Here is a 26,483-nt window from a genome sequence, read left to right as displayed (position 1 = left end):
TGACTTTCTTGACTTTCAACATTTATTATGTACAAATGAACTGTCATTTATACTTTGCTACCTCCTTTGATCTTTTTGTCAACATTGCTCCATCTTAACGAAGAAGCCGATATTACCTCAAAATTAACAATGAATAACAGGCCAGTCCTCCTTTGATTAACTTTTAATTGTTTATTAATAAATTTATTATATAATTTTTTAAAATAAATTTTGGTTATTATCTTAAATAAATTAGAAAAAAAACTATGATATATTCAACTCCTTGTAACAAATGAATTACAGAAACAGAAACTGAAATTGCAAAAGAGACACTCTTCAGCTGGTACAAGTGTGCAATTTGGTTGTTATTACATGGCTGGCTTATTATGTCTGCTCTAAAACTAATTCAGCAAACCGCCAGTTAAGGTTGCAGATTCGTTCATGAACCATAATTCGTGAGACAAATCTGGAAACTGGTCTACAAATAAATCCCCAAAACCCTCAAAGCTTTCAACTAATTCGTCGCTCAACATTATGTCCGGCGTTAGAATCTTGCCCCCCTCCATTGTTATGCTCTCTTGTTTCACCGACTCATCTTTAATGACCGCCGGAGAAAGAACCGTCGATTCTGCAACCTCATGGGGTTCATTTTTATCGGCAAGGTTTTTAGGCTTAGCCACTGTTGATGATTTGTTGCGAGTGCTTCCTGCAAGCGAGTTCCGTCGACTCGGGTGGCCATGGTTGTGCTCGGCTGTGTAGGTTATAATAAAGACTCGAGGATCCGAGCAGCTACGCTCTACTTGCTTCCTTGCTAAACATCCTTTTGAGCTACTGCACCTGTAATAGCTCCTGTGTTTTTTTCCATTCAAAAATACTCAATGACCCCTTCAAATATATATATATATATATATCAAAACAAAGATGATAAATGAATATTTACCTTGGATATGGTGATCCTTTGATGGGTTTCTGCCCATATTTTCGCCATGACCATATATCCGATTGAAGACCATCATCAGCTGTTACATGCTTCACAACTCTATGTTGCTGTTTCTTCCTGCTGAAACATGTGAAGTTATAAGTACATGTAAAACTTTTTGTAAAAACCATGAATTTAATTACAAACCTGGATCTTTTAGGCTTGGTCGAATCCTTGTTTGTACCAGAAACAACAAGTGGCTGCTGTTTTTGGCACTCTGGTTCCTCCACGTGATCTTCAAGAACTGGTATTGTATATGGGTTCAACTCAGGACAGAAAGGCTTGTAAAGTTCCTCCATTAACCCATCTAAAACATTAGGGTTTGGTTCAAAAACTTCTGGGAAACTCATGAGATGATCTTCATCTCCATGTTGAAAACTCAAAGGACCAAAACTGAATTCTGGGTTTTCCATATAAGAGATAAAAGCATCATTGTTGCTGCAAGTTTCACCAGTTACTGCTTGGCAATCCCAGTGCTCCATGTTGAAGTTACTCGTCATAAAAAATGGATTAATTATAATAATAAGAGAGAAGAAAGGGTGGCGCTGACTTTGAGATGTGTGTCAGAGAATTGTGAGATGAGGGAGATGGATGTATGAGAGGAAATTTTTAAAAAGTAAGGGCATTGTTTATAAACTGGAAACAAAAGAGAAATGATTTATTTAATTTTGCTACTTGAATTGAAATTAAGCAGCAATTTGTGTGAGTCTGGTTTTTGCTGCTGCTCAACCACCAAGTTGACGTTTTGAAAAGTCAAAAGGATTATTTTTAGCTTTTGGAAATACGTTGTCGGTGAGAAAGGAAATTTTAGCTCACCCTTTTGTTTCTTTTAAATAAAATTTCATCCTTCTAAATTTTGGTGTAATAGACTACGAAGACGACATTATTGTATGGAATTATAACGAGTTCTAAATACAAATTATAAAATTAGCATTTAAAATAATTTCATAATAATTGTACGACATATTGCTAACTGCCAAAGCAGTAATCAAGGAATCATTTGGAGATTATGCATGTATCATATAAATGCATCCACTCATTTTCTTCTACAGCAACTTCACGAACTTATGAATTATGATGGGAAATTTATATTTTTAGGCATGCAGGCATATTATTATTTGAAATGGAGCTGCAAAACTTTTTCCAGAAATTTCTCCAAAAGCAAAGCAAACATGGAAAACTTAGAATTTTAAAAAATAAAAACAGGCTGAGAGATTCGAAACAAGCAATAAAGTATGGGTAAAATCATAGACCCCATACGGCCAAATTGCATATATAGGCTATAGGGGCATTCTTAGGGTTGGTTCCCCAATCTCATATGCAAATGAAACCATTGGCATAACATTCCTTTCTTTACGGAGGATCTGTTTGATGATCAGATCTGAATATTATTATTATATGATCAATTGCTGTCTACGTTCCTGCAACTTGCCAACTGAATATTACAAGGTCTGTTAAATGTTATTACTCCAATTTGATCAGCCTGCAAAAAGCTTATGTATACACAGAGGGGTTATGGGTCTTTGGCTATCAACCCAGAAACAGATACGATCAACTGATCAAGGCATAACCTGTGTTTATTATGATATTTCTATGAGAAGAAACCTGGCTGGGAAATATGAGTTTCATAATTACTGTTTTTTCCCTATTTCTTTTAAATTTTGTGTTATTATTTATTTATTAGTATTTTTCAAATAAATTTTAATGGTTAGATTATAAAATTATAATGGTACTACATATTGCATTTCCAATGAGAGAAAATAGGTTTGAATATTGGAAACAATATTATTAGGAAAAGCGACCATGAACTCTAAACTTAAACCGTAAAACAGAGGTAAAAGTACCATGAAGGCCATTGTATTAAGAGTTAGATTGCATTTTGTCCCCTCTACTAAAAAAAAGAGAGGATAAATTCGTCCTTGTATGAAAGATCAAAGAGCAAGTTACTCTAAAAAAAATAAATTCATTTTTACTGCTAAAATTAGTCATTGATTGTTAACATGAGGTACATGTGACACCTCACGTGTAACTATTTAGTTATTCCATCAACCACGTCAGTAATTAACTATAAAACTAAACGAAAATTCTAACGTAAAGGACCAATTTGCTCTTTGATATAAAGTATAAATATTAGTTTATCTATTTTTTAATAAAAATGATAAAATGCAATCCTACTCTTAATGTAAATATCTCCATAACACTTTTATGGAACAATTTTTTTTTGAGATTCACTTTTGTAACAAGTTGATCCTCCACCATTTTCCTAGTTATCCATAAATGTAGAAAGGTTAGAAAAAAATATTGATAAAGAAGTGGGGAAAGTGGGTTGTTTTGGTCATTGGTGGACTAATATATTTCCCACACGGAAAGGAGGAGGAAAATTCTTGCAATTGGGCAAAAACTCAAAACTGAGCACACACGATAACCGAAAACTTTGGCCATACAAAAGGATATGATTGATTCTCCAAGTCTTGTTCAACATTTCCCGCTGCCTATTTAACATTATTCTCCTTCTTCTAATCCTGCTTTCATTGTACTCATGATTATAGATAACAACCCAACACATTAACAAATAATATCTAAACCTTAAAAATAGCTTCTCATCAGCACTTAAACCGTTTGTACTAAATCTGATTATGGGTTGGATCATCCGTCTAGGATTGAAAGTTAGTTCAGAAAATAGGAGGCTTTGAGTTAAAATATAGGTTTGAAAAATGGGTTTGGACAAAAAATAAGACTCGTTTTCTAAATAGGTCGGGCTTCGATAGGATTTTTTTGTTCAGGTTCAGTTCGACCTTAATCTAACTGTTTTGTTGCTAATTCGTAGTTTTATTGCCATTTTGTTTTTGTTTTGCTTCCATGTCGCTATTATATTGCTATTGTTATATAACTATTGTTTTATGGTTAATTTTGCTACTATTTTAGAGGCATTTCCTTGCTAAATTGTAACTATCTTAGTGTTATTTAAGTATAAAAAGTTTGTTTTTAATGTATTTTCAATTTTTTGAGAAACAATTATTTTAATATTTTTAGCGTATTTGATGTATTATATTTTTTAAATTTATTTTTGTATAAAAAATAATCTTAAAAAAAGAATTTAATACGAGTAGGTCGGGTCGGACTTGAGTTTAACATTTTTAATCTGAATTAAATTTGGGCAGGATTTAAACCCATTTTTCAAGTCGAATCTAAATTTTAAAGATAGATATAAAATTTTAAATCGACCCGATCCAAACTCAACTAGATCAATATGAATTATCCAAGTCCCATCCAGGACAATGAAAATGATCCAACTCCTCAAGTGAGGTATATGCAAGTATTTTTCACTATTCCATATATATTTTTTAATTTCCCATTATCTTAGCTGGTCTACACATTTTCATCTATGAGTTGTCCTCCATTTTTCTTGAGATTTCTTTTATTTTCTTATTGACTTAAATAACGAAGTGTATCAAAAAAAATGCTAATTCTTTGAAAAAAAAATTATTTAATATACACTTACAATCAATTTAAATTTGAAATAAAAGAAAAAAAAGACTCTTCCAAAAAAAAAAATCTTTTCAAAATAAGGGTCTGTTTGATTGACGGAATTAATTTTCTGGAAAATCATTTTTAACTTTTCCAGCGTTTGATTGGCGGAAAACATTTTCCATTTGGAAAATGAATTCCAAAACAAGGGAAAATGGGTTACATTTTAGGGAAAATGTCTTACCCTTTCAATTTCCGTAAGACATTTTCCTTGCTCTCCTCTCTATCGCCTCATTCATTCCTTCCTTCATTTCCGGTAGAAAACTGCTTCTGTTTATCGATTTTCCAGTAACTTGTTTTTTTAATTATTTAATACTTGTTTTTTTTAACACAATTACAAATAATTTATTTGATATTAGTTTTTTCAATTTATAACGATTAATATTGTAGCTTAATAATTGAGTATTATTATAAATAAATCATTGCAATATATGTAAAAATAATTTAAAATATAAAAATTATTAATATATATTAATATATGTAAAAAACTTTTCCGAAAAATATTTTCAAAAAATCGCCAAGCGGCGAAAATATTTTACATGATTCAATCAAACACCGTAAAATATTTTCCAAGAAATCATTTTACAGAAAAGTAAAATATTTTCCAAAAATCATTTTACGGAAAATATTTTCTTGGCAATCAAACAGACCTAAGTGAAAGATTTTCTTTTATTTACTAAAAATAAGTCATATTTGTAGTTAAGTATTATTACTAATTGAAATATTCTACAAAAGGATGTTGTCTAATCTTTTAGAGGTTTAACCTATAAATTGGTACCTAAATTATATTATTTTTCTATTTTGGTACTTAAATTTTTTATCATAAATAGTACCTAAAGTACTGTTTTTCTTAAATTAGTACCTCTATTACACCAACACCAAGTCTATTTAGAAAAAATTAACACGCAAATTGATATCTAAATTATGTTTTTTTCTTATTTTGGTACCTAAATATTCTTTAATTACAAGTACTTAAAATTTTTTTCAAGTTAATATATATGTTATTAACAAATTAGTGGAACCATTGATTATATTAAAGAGAAGATAACCACTAAAAATTTACCTTGTGGAAAAAAGTAATATTTTCTCTTTAGGCTTAAATATTCATTTAATATTTGAATTTGACACAATTTTTAAGTCGGTACTTATAATAATTTTTAGGGATAAATTTTAAAATTATACATGTACTTTGATTTAATGTACAATTATATATTTTCTCTTTAGGGATAAATTTTAAAATTATACATGTACTTTGATTTAATGTACAATTATATATGAACTTTAATTTGATGCAATTATACACGTAGAACTCTAATTATGGTTCAAATGTATACTTAAAATTTTAATTTTGATTTAATCATACACATTTAAAGAAATATATATAATTTTTTATATTAGATAAATATAATTATTTATGTATGCAATATATAAACATAAAATTATGTTATATCAATAATTGTGTTAATAATTTACAAGAATTGAATCAAATCAAAATTTCATATATAAATTTACACAAAATCAAAATTCATATATACAGTTGCATGTATAGTTTTGATATTTATCTCTTTTTTATCTTTAAACAGTTGTCCATCTTCAAAATCAATCTTTAAACGAAAATTTTAGGTTTTCCAAGTCTTCAAGCAGAGGGTAAGAGCCATTCATATACATGCATCATATCTAAAGCAAGTCAAATTGAAAATAAAGAGAATGGGATTTTCATAGAGGAAATTTTTTCTTCTTTTTGATAGAATTATTAGGAATGGATGACTATCAAATTTAATATTAGAACGAAAATAACAATTGATTTTCGTGTTTTTAATTTAGAATTTTAGGTTTATTTTATTTTTTTAATTTGAAAGCTTTTATTATTTTATATTTATTTTGGATTTTTTTAAAAAAGACAATGATCGCACGAGCGGATGCTTATGTTGAGAAAGAAAAAACCTATTTACAGGTTCAGGTCAATCGTTCAACAATTATATCAATCAAAAAAACTTCTTCGATCAGATTTTGAGCATGGCTGGTATTACTAAACATTATAAACGGGGGAAAAAATTATCATGGTATAGAAGGTACTTTCATCATTGAAATCCAATCACAGATTACAATATCATCATAACATCTCCACATCTATGCTTTGTTTTCACCCCCAACAACTCTTATATATCATTTCTAAATGCTAATGAATATTATGCTGATCAAACAATACAAATGACGCATAAATACAAAAAGTAAACAACACTGAATTACTATAACAAAAACAAAATGAATAGAGGACGCATATAAATGTTCTAATTTAGTCTCAAAATCTACAGGCCGCTAAAAGATTATCAGAACTGTCACCGAAGTATTATTAGCTGCTTCTCGATGTAAGACTCACTCGCTTTCCCTCTACGGAGAACGTGCTACTGCTTTCAAGCTGTGTCACAAAGCAAAGAAATATTAAAATTCAGAACCAGAAAACAGTGAGGAAATGAAAACATTTTCTTCTAGCAAATAAAGGAATATAAGCCAAAGGTATCGAATACGAAGAGAACAAACACAGACCTTTTGTTTCAAGTAGGCAAGAGCTTCTTTCTTTGAAGAACGGTTGCAAAAAACAGAGGACGACTGTTCATCGATGAGAACTTTTAACTGCTTTAGTTTTAATGTCTCTCCAGGTACCTGAAGTAGGCAGATAACTAATAATTAGTGATTGCATCGCGATTTTAAAGAGCTTTCGTTATTTAGATCAAGTACCTTACGAAGAAGCTGTTTGCATAGCTTTTTCAACTTCAAGTTTGTTTCACCGGCTTTCTCGGTTTCAAAGGCATTGTCTTGCATCCGTTTTACTGGAGGACCAAAATCATCCGAATTCTCATCATCACTGTCACTGAATGATGTCTTTTTCCCCTGAAAGCGAACTCCAGCTATTTTCTTTGGTCGATCTTTAATACCCAGACCTTGCTTTCCAGTTGTGGCATTATCCTGAAATTTTGGAGTAAAATGTGTATATATTATTTGTCTAACATGCTGATAAGCTCCTTTAATCTCACAGTCCAAAACATACGCTACTATGCTCATAATCATATAGAGAAAAATCTTGCAGAACCATCAATTTAAATAAGGTTAAATTAAATGGAAAACTATAATTGTTCTCCTTCATCATACAAATAACTGTAGCACAGTTTTCATGCAAAAATATTTTGAAAGGTAAAGAGACAAACTTGCACAAGTTTGTAGAGATTCTCTTGGTCATCTTCGAAAAAAACAGTTCTCCCGTTCAAAATTTTACACTCTCCAGTTTTGTTTGATTTTTTCCGGGTAGATTCTCCTAGAAAACCTCCAGAAATAAATCCATACTTATGGCCCCACCATTCTGGAGGAACGCTTTCAGCTGTGTCTCCTGTCACGAGGAACCAAGTTATCTCAGAAATGATCAATAGCAAACAGCAAAATTCTATCAAGTGTTTCATCAATCTACTTGTAGTTATTACCTCCAGTAGGAAAATCCTGACTTTCGGTTGCCTCTATCAACTCCATTTCACCACCCACATTAGGACTTGCTGGTGATGACTCCTCAACCCTTTTGGCCTATTGCAAAGCATGCATAAGTAAATACGCAGTGTTTTTGAAAAAAAATTTCAAAATGCTAGTAAAGGTTTACTAGCTACAAGGAAAAAAAGATCTGTCAGGAAAAATGGATATGACAATTCAAACAAAACATAAACACTACATTGTAATTCCTATTTTAATTTGCATATGGAACTGTAAGATTTTTTAGCATAACCAGAAGAGAACTATTTATTACTGAATTGTAAGTTTTGACAGTGCTGAAGGTTCTGCCTCTCTAACTCCATTACAGGCAAGAATCTGTTCAGAAGGACTCAATAATTAAGGTGGGTAACATGGCTTATCCCTCTCATGCTAATATGAAACACTGAACTGATCAATCAAGGATAAACAGTTATACTGACAACTCCACTGGCAACCACAGCCAAGAAGGCACTAATATTTGACATTTACTTTTTCCTTGCTCTCATGTATTTCTACACAAGGAAAATATTGAAAGCGAGTGGTATGTTATTAACAGATTTAGAATACTCAGTAACAAATGAAACATTTCAAAATAAACACAGGACCCTTACAGTTTGATCTGATGTAATATAGAATTATTTTGTATCTCGAAAATAACACGAGGAAGAGCATAACAATATATCACATGCTGAAAACATGCGTTAATGATTGCCTAAACCCTAATTCCTAAAGGCCTAAACAATTTAAGACATGAAGAAATTTTAGAACTTACCAGAATTCCTTCAAGATCCTCTGAAGAATATGCCTGCACAAGTTTCCCTCTCTCTCTTTTCTTATATCTAAGAACATGACAAAGTAAAAAACAAGAGCAAATATCACCGATCATTAACTAAATAATTGGAAATAATCTCATATCACTAAAATACAGTACCAAACTAGGACAAAACAAGTGCACAAACCTTCCCTGTGGTCGGGTAGCCTTGACAACTTGCCCTTCACTGTCATTAGACACATTGGTCTCGGTTAATTCTTGGTTTTCATTCTTTTCGGCTGTCCAGTTAAATTAAAGTAGTTCAAAATCAATAATCTTCTATCAGGTATAAAATCAGATGTAGTTTTGTTTTGGCATCAATCGTACCTTCATCATTGATTTGTGCTGCTTGCTGCATAAAAAAAAATACCAAAGAAATGTAAATAGAAATGAGCTTCACATCAAATTGAGCACTGTATTAGCCAAATTAAAGACAGTAAAAGTAAGCACGAATTACTCACCACTTTCAATCTCTTGAGAATACTATCAAACTGAGCTGTATCGAAAGCCCACGGATTCGGCTTTTCCAATCCAACCCCTGCTCCATATATTTCATATTCTTTTTCATCATTTCATACTATTCTAGTTCTCCAAAAAGTAAATTCAATATCTACATTCTACACAAACAGAATTTAACTTAAAACAAACAAATACGCGAACAGATTAAAGAAAAAAAAGCAAAGAGAGACGAACCAATTGTGTCCTGTTTGTTTTTAACTCTAACGTAACTTTTGATCCCTTGTTTATCTTTCCCAAGCCCTTCTCCTTCTTCCCATCCCTAACCGGGCCATCCAAACAACGAATAAATACAATTTACAATTAACAAAATAACGTACATAGCTCATAAGGATACGTACCATTTGCTTCATGAGGCGAAAAGCAGCAGATTGGCGAGGGATGCCAACATAGCGGAGAGGAGCTTCAGGTGCGGCCATCATAGCTTCTTCTTTCTCTTCCTTTCTGCTACGCCGCCGACGATGCAGAGTCGTGTTTCGGAAGGTCGAGACTCGAGAAGCAGAAAAGAAGGTTAGAGAGAGAGTGTTCTGAGAAGGAAAACCTAGGCGGAAGCGAGGAAATATCTGGTGCTTCAATGTTTTCTGGGGTTCGGTGGGGATTAAATTAAAAATAATATTGGAGGTGTAGGACTGTCGGGGATGGAAGGTGGGTCCCTTCCGATCATGAGTTTGACACGTGGTGATTCACGACAGTAACTTCAAAAAAAGGTACTACGCCGCTTATGCTGTTTCCACTGTGGTTTTTTAAAAAAAAAAATTAAAAAATCCATTAATTACAAAATAAAGACCAAATTAATTACGAAAATAGAACGTATGTTATAGTGTTACTCGATGTCGCTTTATACACCAGCAACATGCTTTACCCCAATCATGCAGCAATCATTAAAGTTTTAAAAAATAATAAATTTTTTTGGTATGGTATGTATTTTTAAAAAAACCCATGAAAATACGAATATATATGGTGGAAGAAAAAATAAAATTTTTTTATTAATATTGCTAGTATATCAGGTAACATCATTTTAATTTTAAAAAAACTATCATAAAATAAAAAGAAAGCTGGATACAATAGAAGGGAGGTTAGGCTCAACTTTCACCATTTTTTTCTTCTCCATGGCTTAACCTCCATTCTATTGTTAAAATTTTCTTTGGTAGCTTTTTATTTTTGACAAATTTTAAGTAAAATAAAGTGGTGTCGCCTGACACTAATAAAAAATATTTTTTTATTTTTTCTCCTATAATGTATATCCATATTTTCACGAATATTTTTAGAAATATATATCAGTACTTTCTGCCATAGTGGTGGCACAAAAAAATTATTTTTTTAAAAAATCTTAATGATTGTTGCATAATTGGTTGAAAAATGGGATAGTGTTGCTGGTGTGTCAGGTGGCACTGAGAAACACTGTAGCAAATGTCCTATTTTTGTAATTAATTTGTTCCCCCCATTTTTGTAATTAAATAATATTTTTATAAAAAAAGCCCCACTTTGTCATTCGCATCTCAACGATTTACCAAACCAACATGGGGTTCAGAGAAACAACATCGTTTGTTTAGTAGTGGTTGTTGTGTGGATTGGGGAGACTGGTAAACATATGATCAAGGTTCTTGTATTAGAAGTTAAATTGCATTTTGTATCTTTTATTAAAAAAATGGGTAAATTAGTTCTTATATGTTAGATTGAATAGCAAATTAGTCCTTTCTAGTAAAAATTTCATGTATTTCTATTATTAAAAACTAGCCCTGATAACAGAATAACCAAAAAGTTACACGTGGCATGTCAGGTGTACCTCATTCTGACTTATAGGGACTAATTTTTAATAATAAAAATGGATAAAATTTTTAACATAAAGATTAATTTGCTCTTTGATTTAATGTATAGGGACCAATTTACCTATTTTTAAGTGGAATCCAAATTCTGATATAAAAGCTTTCATAACATTTTTACTGAGAGATTGTCATACCTATGCATTTGCTACCATTATCATAGTTTAACTCCTTTTAGTGGGGTTTCATCCTCTCAACAATATTATTTACAAAAATAATTTCATTTGGTTTATTGATATAGTTTTCATTATAAATAAAAATTTATATACACCACTTAAAATATTCTCAAGACATTCCTAAATACCTTATTGTAACCTTCTACTCTATAATATCTGTTGCCTACATGTTCATATATGGTAATTTGGCCTTTGCTTTAGAACATGTAATTACGAACCTACCAAGTGTAATTAAGATTATATTTTTGGTAATTTGAATCTCAATAATTTAGAATTGGAATATTAAATATTTTATTTGACATTTTTAATTAATAATATATATTTACTGTTAGCCGATACGTAGTTTGTGTTGGCTACAGGATGGGGATGGGACATGTAAAACTGGACACTGCCTAAAATGGATGGTTAAGCTATTCCTATATTATATATACATCCAGCACTAACACAAAACACAAGGCTGTTTCTAGAACCAGCTCATCCACTTTCGTGGTTTCTCTATCAATTTTGTCTCTTGTTCCAATCTCTCTATTAGTCTCCATTGATTCTTTGGTTGTTGACCAGAAACCAGCAATGGGGTCTTTGCTCGGTGTCTTGCCGTCGTTTGACCCTTTCAACTTCAATCAACTTCGTCCCTCAGATCCTTCTAATCCTTGTGTAAGTAGCTGCCCCCATTTTTCCAAATTACGTAAACGTATCGATATTTATCTTCGTGTTTGAACTGAATAAGTTGTTTCTTTCAGATGTTCCTTTGCTGCAATATTATTACATTCTTATGCTTAGGTTTCTGGGTTACGATTAGTTGATTTCGTTTTAATCATTATCAAATTATTGAATTTGGACCTTAATTTGGATAAAGTTGTTTGTGGTTACAAATGAATATATCAGCTTACTGATTTTGTCTCTTGCATTGCAAGATACACTTATTTTTAGGATGTTGATCCAATCTGATTCAATAGAGTATAATATGGTGATGATAACGACGCATCTAAATAATGCTAATACTTGTTATTACCTGTTTGCTAAAATGATTAAGAGAAATGCTTTCTAGTTGTATACTCGGTATTTTTAGTTCGTAGTACTGGTTCTTATTCACAAAGTACTATGTTTTAGCTAACACGATTGTTGAGAGCTTATTTTTCTGTGGCTATATAGTTTACATTGGTTCATTGCCTATCAGTTATAGCGTTCCGATTAAGCTCAAAGTACTTGAAAGGTCGAAATGGTATAGAACAAATTTCACTTGCCATTCAATCCTTTTGATCTGTTGCAACATGTGAAATGCTATACTGTTGAACAAATTTCATATTGAGCTCCTTATTTTCATAAGAAATTAAGAATTGATTGCACTTCTCTTTTATAGTCTAACAATCTCTTTTTGGCTAGAAATTGATGCTTGTCACCTACCACTCTAGTCATAGCCAGACTCCTCCACCACCTGATCAAGGTATTGAACATTTATTTCTTCCTCATTGTTTTTACTTGTCAAATAATCTCTTTTTAAGTGGAAGTGAGATATTCTTAGCACTTTAAACTGTCTGTGGTGACAATGTTCTAACCTTTGGTTGGTGAAATCTTTCAAGCTTTAGTGACTTGGTCATAATATATATTTAACGGTTCATGCTTGTTGGAACTAAAAATGCAAGATGAATGAAGTTAACAGAGACTTGAGCTAGAAGGCTCAATGACTTGTTGAGCAAAACAAGCAGAATCGGGCTTGAAGAAAAAAAGAAAGCAGAATTTTAAGCAGAGAATTAAGGGAGAATTTGATGAAAAATTTATTCATTCATATTTGAAAATGTAAAACATTACATATATCAAGTGATTGTGAAGTTGATTACAGCAAAAATTTACCTAAACTCACCTAACTCCACTAACATTACCTTGAAACTAATAAAACATTGCTTGTACATCTTGTTGTGCTGATTTATCAAATCTTATCAGCACCAACTTACAACAAACTCATTACAAACTTGGTTCAAATCTAACTACACAACAAAACATAAGCTGAAAAGTAACAAAATGTCAACATGTACTCCAGCTGCAATTTGCATGGCTCGGGCAGCTTGATCTGCTCCTTGTGCTACTTCTTGTGCTGCATGAAAGCCAACTTCAACAATCCTCCTTGCCTTGCATATTGCATACTCCCAATTTAGCTGACACACAAAGAGGCTTTGTCAAGATATTAGTAAGCTGATCTTCAGAATTGCAATGAATCAGTCTAACTTCTTAAGATTGTTCCTGTAACACCCCTTACCCGTATCCAACACCGGAATAGAGTACGAGGCATTACTAAAACACATACATTTGTAAACGTATTTAACCGAGTTAAAAAATTTCATCTAAATTAAAACTTTCAAAATAATTAACATGCTTCTATAACTTTTCACAATATATCCTCAAAATATTATAATCATAATAATTAGGGCCTACGAGACCCGATACATACTCATGCAATTCAATGTTTTATTTCCATTTCATTCAATTCGCAATTTCTCATGCTCACAATTTAAATCATATCACTACCAATTCCCATTTAATTCAAGTACAATTCAATGTCACTAATTTTAACACTAATACGTATTTACCATTTAAATCAACGTTTATCGATTATACCATTCATTAACACATTTATGAAATTCTCAATTTTGCTATGAAAACATCACTTTAAAATAACATCATCCTGGTATAAATACACTACCACTTATCCATTTACTTTAATTCTTTTGGGCCCATTTGTCACTTACCATCCTTAATCAAATTAGGGAACGGTTACGGAAAATTGAGTACTTCACTTTCACTTTACCATAGTATAACTATGGTCTTACGTATGATCACTTATCACTTGTCCCTGATCAGATAAGTGTAGCTAGGCTACCACTTATCACTTTGTCACTTGATCAGATAAAAGTAGCTAAAGCTACCACTTATCACTTTGTCACTTGATCAGATAAGTGTAGCTAAAGCTACCACTTATCACTTTGTCACTTGATCAGATAAGTGTAGCTAAAACTACCACTTATCACTTTGTCACTTGATTAGATAAGTGTAGCTAAAGCTACCACTTATCACTTTGTCACTTGTCACTGATCAGAAGTACTCAAATCCGGCGTTCCGCTCAATTTGATCATTTATTCAGTTTTCACATTTTTATTTTATTCTCATTTCATCAATAAATATATATTTCATCATACATTATATAATTCATGAAATTAACATTTAATCATTAAATTTCAGCCATATGAACTTACCTTTCATTATCTTTCCACACTCGTTTTCTATACACATCACACAAGATATAAACATATCATTCAACCATAGTCGCAAGCTAGTGTATTTAAACATAACTCTTTTTGGGGCTAACCACATGATAAACCATTTCAATGCATAACTTATAAATTTAACGTGGCATAGTCTAGCCACTACTTGGCCAAAGCCTAAGCATGTATACCAAATATGTTAGCCAAATACACATATAGCATAAGCATTATAAGCATGGATGAGCACAACATTTATTCATGTATCAGGCTTACCAACATGTGTTAATTCATAAATCATTCATGACACTATTTCATGCCAAATCATATACCGAATATACCTTACACACATACTATGAAACTTTATTTTCACACATGAGCTTAAACCATGACCAATAATGCACAAATATAAGCATCATATCTATTTCATCGTTTATCAATTATAATTAAACATATGACCAATTATACACAAATCATTCATCTATTTCCCAATTTTCCTCCTCCTCCTCTCCATTCCAAATCCTTAATGTGTATATCACACTTAATCAACATTAACTATAATTTCACTATTCACTCACATGTATATTCAAAGCTGTTTATCCGAGTCAGAGTCACTAAATTATTTTTTATCTGGAGATACAGAGCTCCAAATTAAGATCCGTTAATTTTCCTTGAAACTATACTCACATATCTTCTTACCATAAAATTTTCAGAATTTTTGGCTCAGCCAAATAATATAGTTTATTCTTTTAAGTTTCCTCTGTTTTGCTGTCTGACAGTTCCGACCACTCTTCACTAAAAATGAATTACCTCATTGTACAAAATTTGGATGATGTTTCCGTTTGTTTTTTATGAAAATAGACTCATTAAAGATTCTAACCATATAGATTATAACTCATAATCATTTTTTTACAATTTTTAATGATTTTCCAAATCCAAAAAAGGGAACCCGAATTCATTCTGACCTTGTCTCACAAAATCTATTATATCTCATGATTTACAATTCCATTGCTTACACCGTTTCATCCTCTAATTCAATCTCTAAAATTTCTGGTGATTTTTCAAAGTTAGACTACTGCTGCTATCCAAAACTGTTTTAGTGCATGATGTTAATTGCCATTTTTCCCCTAAGCTTTCAATAAATGATAATTTCATCCCTGCTCAATTAACCTCTCAATTGAGCTGATTTTTCTCTATCAACACTTTATTCTATCACTTTAAACTACTTTATAACCTTTGGAAATCAGAATTTTAGCACTAGACTTTAATTCCAAACATTTTCACAATTAGGTCCTACAAATCAATTTCTATAGAAATTACCTAATAAAATCATCTCATAAACAAATTAAAGCTTCAATTTCATTATATAAAATCATAAAATTCCAGAAAATATTCATAGCAACTTTAAACTTCTTTCATAGAATCAAAAACTAATGAATTCAACAAGTGGGCCTAGTTGTAAAAGTCACAAAAACACAAAAATTTCAAGAAATGATCAAGAATTGAACTTACTTGCAGTAAAAATATGAAGAACCAGCTTGAAGAAACCCTTCCATGGTGTTTTAGCTGATGAGAATGCAGAAAAATGAAGAGAAATCTAGATAATTCCACTTTGGTCCTAACTTTATTAAGCAAATTTTGCAATATTCTAATTTTGCCCTTAGTTCTTCTTACTTTCTTGTTGATTTCATGCCTTAGCCGTCCAGCCCAAATAGACCTTGGGCCTATTTTCCTTTTAAGCCATCTTCCTTTTATCATTTAAGCTATTTAATCATTTCCTATAATTTTGCATTTGTTACAATTTAGTCCTTTTTGTTCAATTAATTATCGGAACTTTAAAATTTCTTGACGAAAGTTTAATACTAACTTTTTAACACTCCATAAATATTTATAAAAATATTTATGGCTCGGTTTAAAATCTTCGATGTCTCAATACCTCGTTTTCGATTCTAATTATTTTAATATTTATTTCTAGTGCACTGTTCACTATTTAAAAAATTTTCCTAACTTCCATTTAACTTATACTCACTAAATTAATAATATTTTTTACTCATTTGTCAAATTTAGTGATCTCGAATCACCGTTCTGACACCTTTGAAAATTCAGGGCATTACATTTTTTTTACATTTCTTTTTCTCGTCGGATTTGTGGTCCCGAAACCACTGTTCCGAATGGGCCTAAAATTGGGCTATTACAGTTGCATTCCCTAACAAAATGAAACTTTATCTTGAAATGCTTTGTTTTCCCATGGAATACTAGATTCTTTGCAATTGCAACAGCAGATTTGTTGTCACATTTAATCTCTGTTTCTTCCCTTTAGTGTAGATTCAAATCGGCCATGATTTTTCTTAACCAAATAGCTTGGTTAATAGCTCCTGCAGTTGCTACATATCCTGCCTCAGCAGTTGATTGAGCAACAACATTTTGCTTCTTCAAACTCCAACAAAAAATGGCTGAACTAAGGGTAAACAGATACCTTAGGGTGCTCTTCATATCATCTATCGATCCAGCCCAATCACTATCAGCATAACCAAGTAACTTCATGCTATCAACTTTGGTGAACATCATTCCAAAGTTCAATGTACCTTTGATGTACTTGAGGACTCTTTTGGCAACTTGGAAATGCTTTACGTTGCAGCAATGCATGAATCTAGATAGCAAACTTACAACAAACATGATGTCTGGTCTCGTGGCTGTCAAATAGAGCAAACATCCAACCAAACTCCTGTAGGTTGACTTAGCTACTTTCTCAAAATCATATTGGCTGGTCAACTTTTCTCCAACAACAACTGGTGTGCTTGTAGCCTTACAATTTTCCATAGAGAATCTGTTTAGAATCTTCAAGGCAAAAGCCTTTTGGCTTAAGAAAATACCTTGCTGAGTCTGTGACATTTCCATGCCAAGGAAGTAAGTCATTTCTTCCAAGTCTGACATCTCGAACATGTTCTTCATTTTTCCTTTAAAATTAGCCAATATGGCATTGTTTCCTCCTGTCACCAGCAGGTCATCCACATACAAGGAGACTATGAGTTGTGTTTTATCACCTTCCTTTTTCACATGCAAGGTTGGCTCACTGATGCTTCTCTCGAACCCTAAACTAGCTAGGTAGCTATCGATTCTTTCATACTAGACTCTTGGTGCTTGTTTCAAGCCATACAAGGCCTTTTTCAGCTTATACACTTTATCCTCTTTACCAACAACTTTGAAACCATCAGGCTACTCAACATAAATCTCATCATCAAGAAAACCATTAAGGAAGGCAGACTTTACATCGAGTTGATGTATCTTCCATTGCTTCTATGCGACCAAAGCAACCAACAGCCTGATTGTGTCAAGTCTGGCCACTTGTACAAATGTCTCAAAGTAGTCAATGCCATACTTCTGATTGAATCCTTTCACTACCAGGCTTGCCTTCAGCTTGTTCAAAGTTCCATCAACATTTCGAAACACCCACTTCACTCCTATGACCTTTCTATTGGCTGGTCTAACAACTAGCTCCCAAGTCTGACTCTTATCAATTGTGCTCATTTCATCGAGCATAGCCTGTTTCCATCCTTGTTGAGCTTCAACCTCTTCAAAACAACTTGGTTTAACAGCAGCCACATCAGCCTTCTCATATATTTTAACCAATGGTCTGGTTCCCCTAAGTGGCACATCATCAATATCCATTTCAGGATCATTTTGATCAGCTTCAGTTTGATCTTACACTAGGTCTTCAGCAGCAGTCTCTGGTTCATTTTTATCTCAGTTCCAGCTTGATTTCTCATCAAAGACTACATCTCTGCTTACAAAGACCCTATTAGATGAAGGATCTAGAATCCTATACCCTTTCTTCACAGTGCTGTAGCCCATCAAAATGCCAGGTTGAGCCTTATTGGCTAATTTGTCCCTTTTTACTGCTGGAATATGTGTATAACATATGCAGCCAAAGACCTTCAGGTGAACAAGTGATGGTTTGAGCCCAAACTAGGCATCAAATGGAGTTTTTTGAACCAATGCTTTGGTTGGTAGCCTGTTTTGAAGATATACAGCAGTGTTAATTGTCTCAGCCCACAAGGTCTTGGGCAAATTTCTCTCAAACAACAAACATCTTGCCATATCCAACAAGCTTCTATTCTTTCTCTCACTAACACCATTTTACTGAGGTGTGTAGGTCTTCGTGAGCTGGTGCTTGATACCTGCTTCATCACAAAAGCCTTGAAACTTGGCTGAAGTGTATTCTGTGTGTAACAGCCCATTTTCGGTAAAATCATAACAATAGTTTTGGGATCACAAATATGATTTCAGAAGGAAAATTATTTTTATATTATTTTATGGTCTATAGTATGATAGTAATGTCGTATAAAAATTTCGTAAAGAAATTTTACCGATTACATATTTAATTTGATAAAAGACCAAATTGCACAAAGTGAAAAAGTTGAGTTCTAATAGCTAAAAGGATTAAATAACTATAGAAATTTAAAGTTGAGGTCTTTATATGGTAAATAGACCATTTAAAAATGCTTAGTGGTTAAGGATGATGATTCATCCATGGAAAATACAATAAAGAAAATGATGAAATTGGAAAGTAAAAAAAATAAAAGATGATAATTAATTAATTAATGAAAATATCATTTTTTTCTTCATCTTTCCCAAATTATTTCCATGGAAACCCTAGCTAAGAGAAAATAGCTCAAGCAAGCTTATTTTGATCAATTAGGTATGTTTTCTTGTCATATTTTTAATGGTTTTTATGTTTCCAAGATCGTAATAGCTTAATCTAGCTATCTCGGGGACTAATTTGTAAAGTTATCAAAGAACTAGGGTTTTGCCATGGATGAACATAGATGAATTATGAATTTTTATGGTAGAAAATGAAAGGTTGTTGATAGATAAATAACTTTTGTAAAGGGAATTTTGATGAAATTATGATTTAAGGACTAAATTGAAAATATGTAAAATTCATGGAAAAATTCTAAATTTTATGAAATGCATGAGCTGTAAATTTTACATGTAAAAATAGGCTAGGCTTTTGTAAAGTGCATGAATTTCATTTTTCGAGCCTAGGGATGAAATCGTCATTAATTAAAAGTCTACGGGTAAAATGGTAATTTTGCCTAAGATGTGAATTGAATTGAAATGAACATGAATTAATGTTAAATTCATTCATATAGATTCAGATAGACCAAATTCGGAGTTAGAACGAGGAAAAGAGAAAATGTCGAATTAGTAGATTTTACGTACACGAACATTTGTCGAGGTAAGTTCGTGTAACTAAATTGTGTATATTTATATGCTTGAATTAAATGTTGTGTATGTGAATTTTATAAGTTCCAAATATATGAAATTGGTTAAATATCCGACAAATCCCGACAAATATTAAATCTCGTTTGAATAATGGAATTCGATGGATACAGGGTTTCCCGATTGGTTGTGATCCTGCATGTATTGCGGACAGACCACAGCTCCTACAAGCATCCCGTTATAAGCCCTCTCGAGCTTCCCGTTATATGGTTCCTGCAAGCATCCTGATCGGTAGTGATCCTGCATGTGTTGCGGACCACCGCAGCTTTTTGTGAGCGTCCTGTTTTATGATCGGTTGTGATCCTGCATATGTTGCAGACACAAACGCAACTCTTTGTGAGTGTCCTGATATGGCTCGCTTGAACTTCCCGATATGTGGCTATCCGGAGCTCCTAATTAATGGCTCTTCGTGAGTTTCCCGTTTAAAGGCTCTTCGTGAGCTTCCTGATTAAAAGTTCTTTGTGAACTTCCTGATTATGGCTCTGTGTGAGTTCCTGTTATATAGCCCGGATAAGCTTTCAGATAGGCTCTTTGTGAGCTTCCCAATTAATGGCTCTTTGTGAGCTTCCTGTTATATGGCTTGAGAGAGAATTTCCCGATTAGGTGCTTTAAAAAGCACTCTTGAATATGAATTGATGGATTTCTGATTTGTACCCTTCGAGTGTACTACTTGTGTATCCATCAATGTTTTCAATGATTCAACGGGCAAAATCTTGACATGAGAAAATATGAACATGAAATGAATTAATACACGTATCTACCTTAAATACATGAAAATGATGATACATGATATATGGAAATACAAGATGATAATATATGAATATGGAATTTGTTTGATGAATATGTTCATCCATGATTATAGATTTATACACCTTGAGTGTATTACCCGTGTGACACTGACATTTCAAATGATTTAATGGGCAAAGTTCCGACATGAAATAATCTGGACTCAAGACAAATTATTAGGAAATTGTAATTCAAATACAAGGATATGATTTGTATATGTTATATGAATACATGATGTGAAAAGTATATGTACATGGAAATCTAATTATTGTTGAGCCCATACATGTTTCTTAATATTTATATGAAATATATTACTAACAAGGGTGATGAGGATATGTGTTAGGGCTCGTGATCAAGTTGATTGAATGTGTCTTGTATGTTTATATTGAATTTAAATGAGTGGTAAGTTAATTACCATGTTATACAAACTTACTAAGCATTTCATGCTTACTTTGTTTTATTTTCCCTGTTCTATAGTAATTCGGAGGCTCGTTGGATTGAAAGCTTGGCGGAGATCACTCACGTTATCCATCAACCTATTTCGGTATATTTATGGTAAATTAATTATGGTTATAATGACATGTGTAGGTTAATTAGCCAATATCGGCATATAGATACTTTAATTGTAACTAGCCATTGGAATGACTTGTGATGGATATGTTTGGTATGTGTTTGAAATGGTTGATTGATAGAAATTATATTGGCATATTGATGATTGAATTAAGTTACCATATTTGATAAGATATGCATATATGTGAACTTGGTTATTTAAGTAAGTGCGTATACTTGATTATATCAGGTACTATATCATGTATAGGACTTGATTTTGAGTTGGGTTAAATGACCTATAATAGCTTATGAATGTGTTAAAGTGTTGGTGTAGGAGGATGACAAAATAAGGTGAGAAATATAGCTTGGAAAATAGCCTATTTTCATCTACATGGGCAGAGACAAGGGCGCGTGTCTCAGTCGTGTGTGACACACAGCCTAACACATGGGCGTGTTACTTGGCCGTGTGTCTCTTGCATCTTTAAAATTTCAAAATAGAATGCTCAGGTATTTACACATGGCCTAGCACACGGGCGTGTGGCTTGGCCGTGTGACCCAAGTCAGAGAGTTACACGGCCTGAGACATGGGCGTGTGACCCCTACACTTAGGAAAAATTTTGAGATTTTGCGAAAAATTCTCTGAGTACCCGGTTTAGTCTGACTTATTTCTAATGCATGTTTTGAACCTCGAGGGTTCATATAAGGGACTTTATGTTTGATTTATGACATGAATACTGTATAAAATGAAATATCTGTTTACTAGATCTGTATATTCCAGTAATGCTTCGTAACCCTATTCCGACGACGGATACGGGTTAGGGGTGTTACACTGTGCCATTATCAGACCTTAGTGTCTTGAACTTGCAACCTGATTCTGTTTTTGCTACAGCCTTGAACTTCCAAAATACTGATGCCACTTCTGACTTGTTCTTTAAGAAGTAAACCCAGCAAAACCTCAAGAAATCATCAATGAAAAGGATGAAATACCTACTACCATTCAAGGACTGTGTTTTCATAGGGCAATACACATCAGTGTGGACTAGTTGCAACCTTTCAAAGGCTCTCTAGGCATTGTTCAAAGGAAATGATAGTCTAGCTTGCTTTCCTAGCTGACACACTTCACAAACATCTTCTTTCTCGATTGATTTGGAGAAGTTTTCAACCAAGTCCCTTTTGGTCAGCTGAACCAGTGACTTGTAGTTTGCATGACCTAGCCTTTTGTGCCATAGCTTAGACTCATTTAAGACAGCTTTATAGGCACTGTTTGAACTCTTGTTTCAATCTACTACAAAACTTTTGTCAGCCATGGTCACTGACATGAGTTTAAATCCTCTTAGATCTTTAATTAGGCATTCTTTGCCTTTGAATACAACCGAGTATCCTTTTTCAAGCAACTGAGCAATACTAAGCAGATTTCTGTCAATTTCAAGCACAAACAAGACATTAGAAACAAGTTTGGTACCTGTAGGAGTGTCAATCAGCACATCTCCCTTGCCTTCTGCTTTGATGAAGTGTCCATTGCCAACTTTTACCCTTGTTTTGATGCTTCTATCTATGTTCTTAAAGATAGCAACATGAGGGGTCATGTGGTTTGTGCAGCCACTGTCAATCAACCATCCTTTTGTGGCTTTTCTTTTGGCAGCTGAGCATGAGACAACAAAGACTTGCTCTTCTTGATCACTACCTTCTTCTGCCAGTTGAGCTTTAGCTCTAAGCTGTTGAGGTTGATTTTGCTTCAACTTGCCTTTGTTTCTGCAAACCTTCTCAAAATGACCCATCCTTTTGCAAAATTTGCACTGCACATCAGGCCTGAACTAGCAGTTTGCTTCTAGATGGCTGAGCCTTTTGTAATGTGGGCAAGGTGAATACCTTATTCTTGCTCCATCTCTTCTAGGCTTGTCTGACCAGGTCTTCTTACCTTTATGACCAGAGGAGCTCGAGGCATGTCTGCTCTTAGCTTAGAAGGCACCTTATTGATGCTCCTCCTGCTTGCTAGCTCTTCTCTGTTCCTGAGCATAGAGAGTATTGGTCAGCTCAGTCAAGGAGATGCTTGACAGATTTCTTGAATCTTTCAGGATAAAAATCTTAGCTTCATATCTCTCAAGCAAGGTTGAGATAACCTTCTCTACAATTCTTGCTTCACTAAACTGATCCCCAAGCAATCTGATGCTGTTCACAACATCCATGTTTCTTTCTGAATATTATTTTACTATTTCTTCTTCCTTCATCTTCAAAATTTTAAAGTCCCTTCTCAAATTCAGTAGTTGTTGCTGTCTCGTTCTTTCAATCCCTTGAAACTCCTCCTTCAGTCTATCCCAGGCTTGTTTTGGAGACTCACAAGCCATGATCCTTGTAAAAATCACATCAGACACACTGTTTTGGATGCATGACATGGCTTTGTGTCTTTTGGTTCCTTCATCTATGTGTTGCCTGATCTGAGCCACAGTGGGATTGGCTTTTAGAGGTGCTGGTTCAACGTATGAATTGACAACCTCCCATAGTTCAAATGCCTACAGGTAGGTCTTCATTTTTACTACCCAAATGTGATAGCTTTCTCCATTGAACATTGGTGGTGGAGCTGGAGAGAATCCAAATGAAGACATGGTTTTAAGGATTGAAAAATGACAGGTCCACTAAGAAGATGAGTTCTAGATACCAATTGTTAGAACTAAGAATGCAAGATGAATGAAGTTAACAGATACTTGAGCTAGAAGGCTCAATGACTTGTTAAGCAAAACAAGCAGAATCGGGTATGAAGAACAAAATAAAGAAGAATTTTAAGCAGAGAACTAAGGGAGAATTTGATGAAAAATTTATTCATTCATATTTGAAAATGTAAAACATTACATATATCAAGTGATTGTGAAGTTGATTACAGCAAAAATTTACCTAAACTCACCTAACTCCACTAACATTGCCTTGAAACTAATAAAACATTGCTTGTACATCTTGTAGTGCTGACTTATCAAATCTTATCAGCACCAACTTACAACAAACTCATTACAAACTTGGTTCAAATCTAACTAAGCAACAAAACATAAGCTGAAAAGTAACAAAATGTCAACATGTACTCCAGCTGCAATTTGCATGGCTCGGGCAGCTTGATCTGCTCCTTGTGCTGCTTCTTGTGCTGCATGAAAGCCAACTTCAACAATGCCATATACCATAATAATTATTTGGCTAGGATACCTTTCTTGGATGTTGAATGTTGTCTTGTGTTTGAGACCATGATTGCTGGAAAAGTATCTTGATATGTCTGAACTGGAACTTGATATTTGATTTGATTAGTCTGAACTGGAACTTGATATTTTGATTTGATTAGTTCGACAAAGATACTGTTGTGACAATTGGGCTTCAAATAGATGGATACAGTTGAGAAACTAAAATTTATGCAGCACTTGGTACATGGCATTGCAATTTGCAACTACTTTTTCTTATCTTCCTCTGAAAAGGTGGAACTGATTTAGCCTTGTTCACGTTCTGTCAGACAGTTTTGTTTTGAAATCAACAGAGAATGGAGATTTGTAATCAGAATACAACGATTGTATCACTTAAATCATTTAAATTGTTCTCTGAAGTCTGTCAATTGGAATGAAAATGTTGACAATCTTATTTCTCCATGTGAACTGTCTGAGCTACAAATATAAAAGAACTACTTCAAATTGCATCCTGATTCAGAGTGCCATAGCTCATTGACTTTGAAGTCTAGAATTTTATCATGAATAGTTTTTTGTTTTAATCCTTCTAGGAACATTTTCTTTATCCGTGACTGATATCTCAAACACTTCTAACAGTTATAACTACTGAGACAAAATTTACTTACTAGAAATTTCTATCAGCATGACGAGGAGAAGGTTAGTAGCTTTTTTTTTATGATTCTTTCATGTTATAAGACTGCATCTAAATAACTTCCTAGTCACATATAGAAATTCATGGACGCATGCATAAAATATGAGAGTAGGTGTGGGGTGTTTAATGCAGTTTCTTACTGCTTTTCCATTGCAGTTGAGACCGAAGAGAGCTGCCACTGAACATCTAATCCCAGAACATGGATGCAAGCAAGCTAAGGCTTCAACTACATAATGTGATTTTCTTGTGTTCCTTTTGTGCTCAGGTAAATTGTATCCTCTCATATAAAATGTCTATCATAGAAACTATCAAAGCAAAGTTGCTTATTCATTGTTGTAAAACCAGGATGACGTACCTGTACATTTTGTATGTACAAATCAAACTTATAGTTGGTTTATCACTATAACAAGAAGTGTTATTCAAACCCATAACATGGGTTTTAGTCCAAGAGCAGGGTTCGGGTTCCTGTTAAATTTATAGTATATTCTCAGAACCGAAAACCGAGTCTTCTAGTTCAAAGAAAATAAGTGGTTTATCTTACATCGTTAGCAAAAGCAAATAAATAGAGGTATGTCTGCTGTGTTGAGTGGAGTGGTGCATATCACACTACTTCGGTGGAGCAATACTGTAATGCTTTAGAATCTGATGGTGACTTCTTCAATCAGAATGCACTGAACCTTACATGCTTTATCTGATACAATGAATCTAACAGGTTAATTTGTTTATTTAAGTTTTTATATTGGATTGTGATAACTAATATGGCATATGCATGTACATAACTTAAGAAAACCTGACGTATTCCTAGATTCTATCAAGCTAGTGATTGTGCATGCAAGTCCACGTTGTAAACATGACTTAAAAAAAAGTAAAGAGCTCTGTATTGGCGGGATTCTGCAAAAATTGATATCCTTTTGTTTCGTGATGACTTCAAACTTCCCACATCAACCACCCTGCAATGTGCTTGCAGGGTAACCCCGACCCGAAAAGTGATGCTGCTGATGAGAGAGTATATTTATATACCCTGAACATCATCCTAGTTTTGGTTGGACAAAATGTTGAATTCTCAAAACTTGAAGAATAATGGTGAATTTTGACGGTACAACAGTTTCCAACACATGGTCAATAAGTCTTAACATGATTTTGTCAAAATGCCAACATATTTATGTTATTTTACTTCTTGTCAGTCAACTTCCCATGTTCAATTCCTTGTATTCTTAAAAATCTTACTTTTCTGCTACATCAAAAAGTGACCATGGCTGCCTTCACGTGTTCCACCATTTGTTTTGAGTCTTTGAACCATTCTCTCAAGGTTTTCTTTTTTCACCATTGAAACATCAACATACATAAGCTTCATGAATTTCACATGAGTATTGAAGATCATGTTTTTTTTTTTCCTAACCAAAGGCAATTAAATCCAATTATTTTTGTTATTTA

At 33.3% G+C, this 26,483-nt stretch overlaps 2 protein-coding genes across 3 annotated transcripts; both read right to left on the bottom strand.

Annotated features, from left to right (window-relative positions):
• Positions 1-231: 231 nt before the first annotated feature.
• Positions 232-1,665, bottom strand: LOC105762538 (WRKY transcription factor 22). 2 transcript variants are annotated; one of them, XM_012580296.2, is made up of 3 exons: positions 1,106-1,665; positions 920-1,039; positions 232-828 (listed from the first exon to the last, which is right to left on the bottom strand). In XM_012580296.2, the coding sequence occupies exons 1-3, from the start codon at positions 1,456-1,458 to the stop codon at positions 381-383; spliced, it is 921 nt and encodes a 306-aa protein (XP_012435750.1). In that variant the 5' UTR covers positions 1,459-1,665; the 3' UTR covers positions 232-380. The 2 variants fall into 2 exon arrangements, with proteins under 2 accessions (XP_012435750.1, XP_012435751.1); XM_012580297.2 differs by having other exon boundaries at positions 920-1,036; positions 1,106-1,663.
• Positions 1,666-6,541: 4,876 nt separating this feature from the next.
• LOC105765263 (G-patch domain-containing protein 1) lies at positions 6,542-9,918 on the bottom strand. Its single transcript, XM_012584266.2, has 11 exons — positions 9,671-9,918; positions 9,507-9,591; positions 9,275-9,351; positions 9,141-9,165; positions 8,962-9,052; positions 8,775-8,841; positions 7,963-8,059; positions 7,693-7,871; positions 7,226-7,453; positions 7,034-7,150; positions 6,542-6,905 (listed from the first exon to the last, which is right to left on the bottom strand). Exons 1-11 carry the CDS (start codon positions 9,749-9,751, stop codon positions 6,840-6,842), a joined length of 1,113 nt encoding a protein of 370 aa, XP_012439720.1. The 5' UTR covers positions 9,752-9,918; the 3' UTR covers positions 6,542-6,839.
• Positions 9,919-26,483: the final 16,565 nt, after the last annotated feature.

Source organism: Gossypium raimondii, chromosome 12, assembly GCF_025698545.1.
Source record: "Gossypium raimondii isolate GPD5lz chromosome 12, ASM2569854v1, whole genome shotgun sequence".
Taxonomy (NCBI): Eukaryota; Viridiplantae; Streptophyta; class Magnoliopsida; order Malvales; family Malvaceae; genus Gossypium; species Gossypium raimondii.
This window is presented reverse-complemented; position numbering and strand designations above follow the sequence as displayed.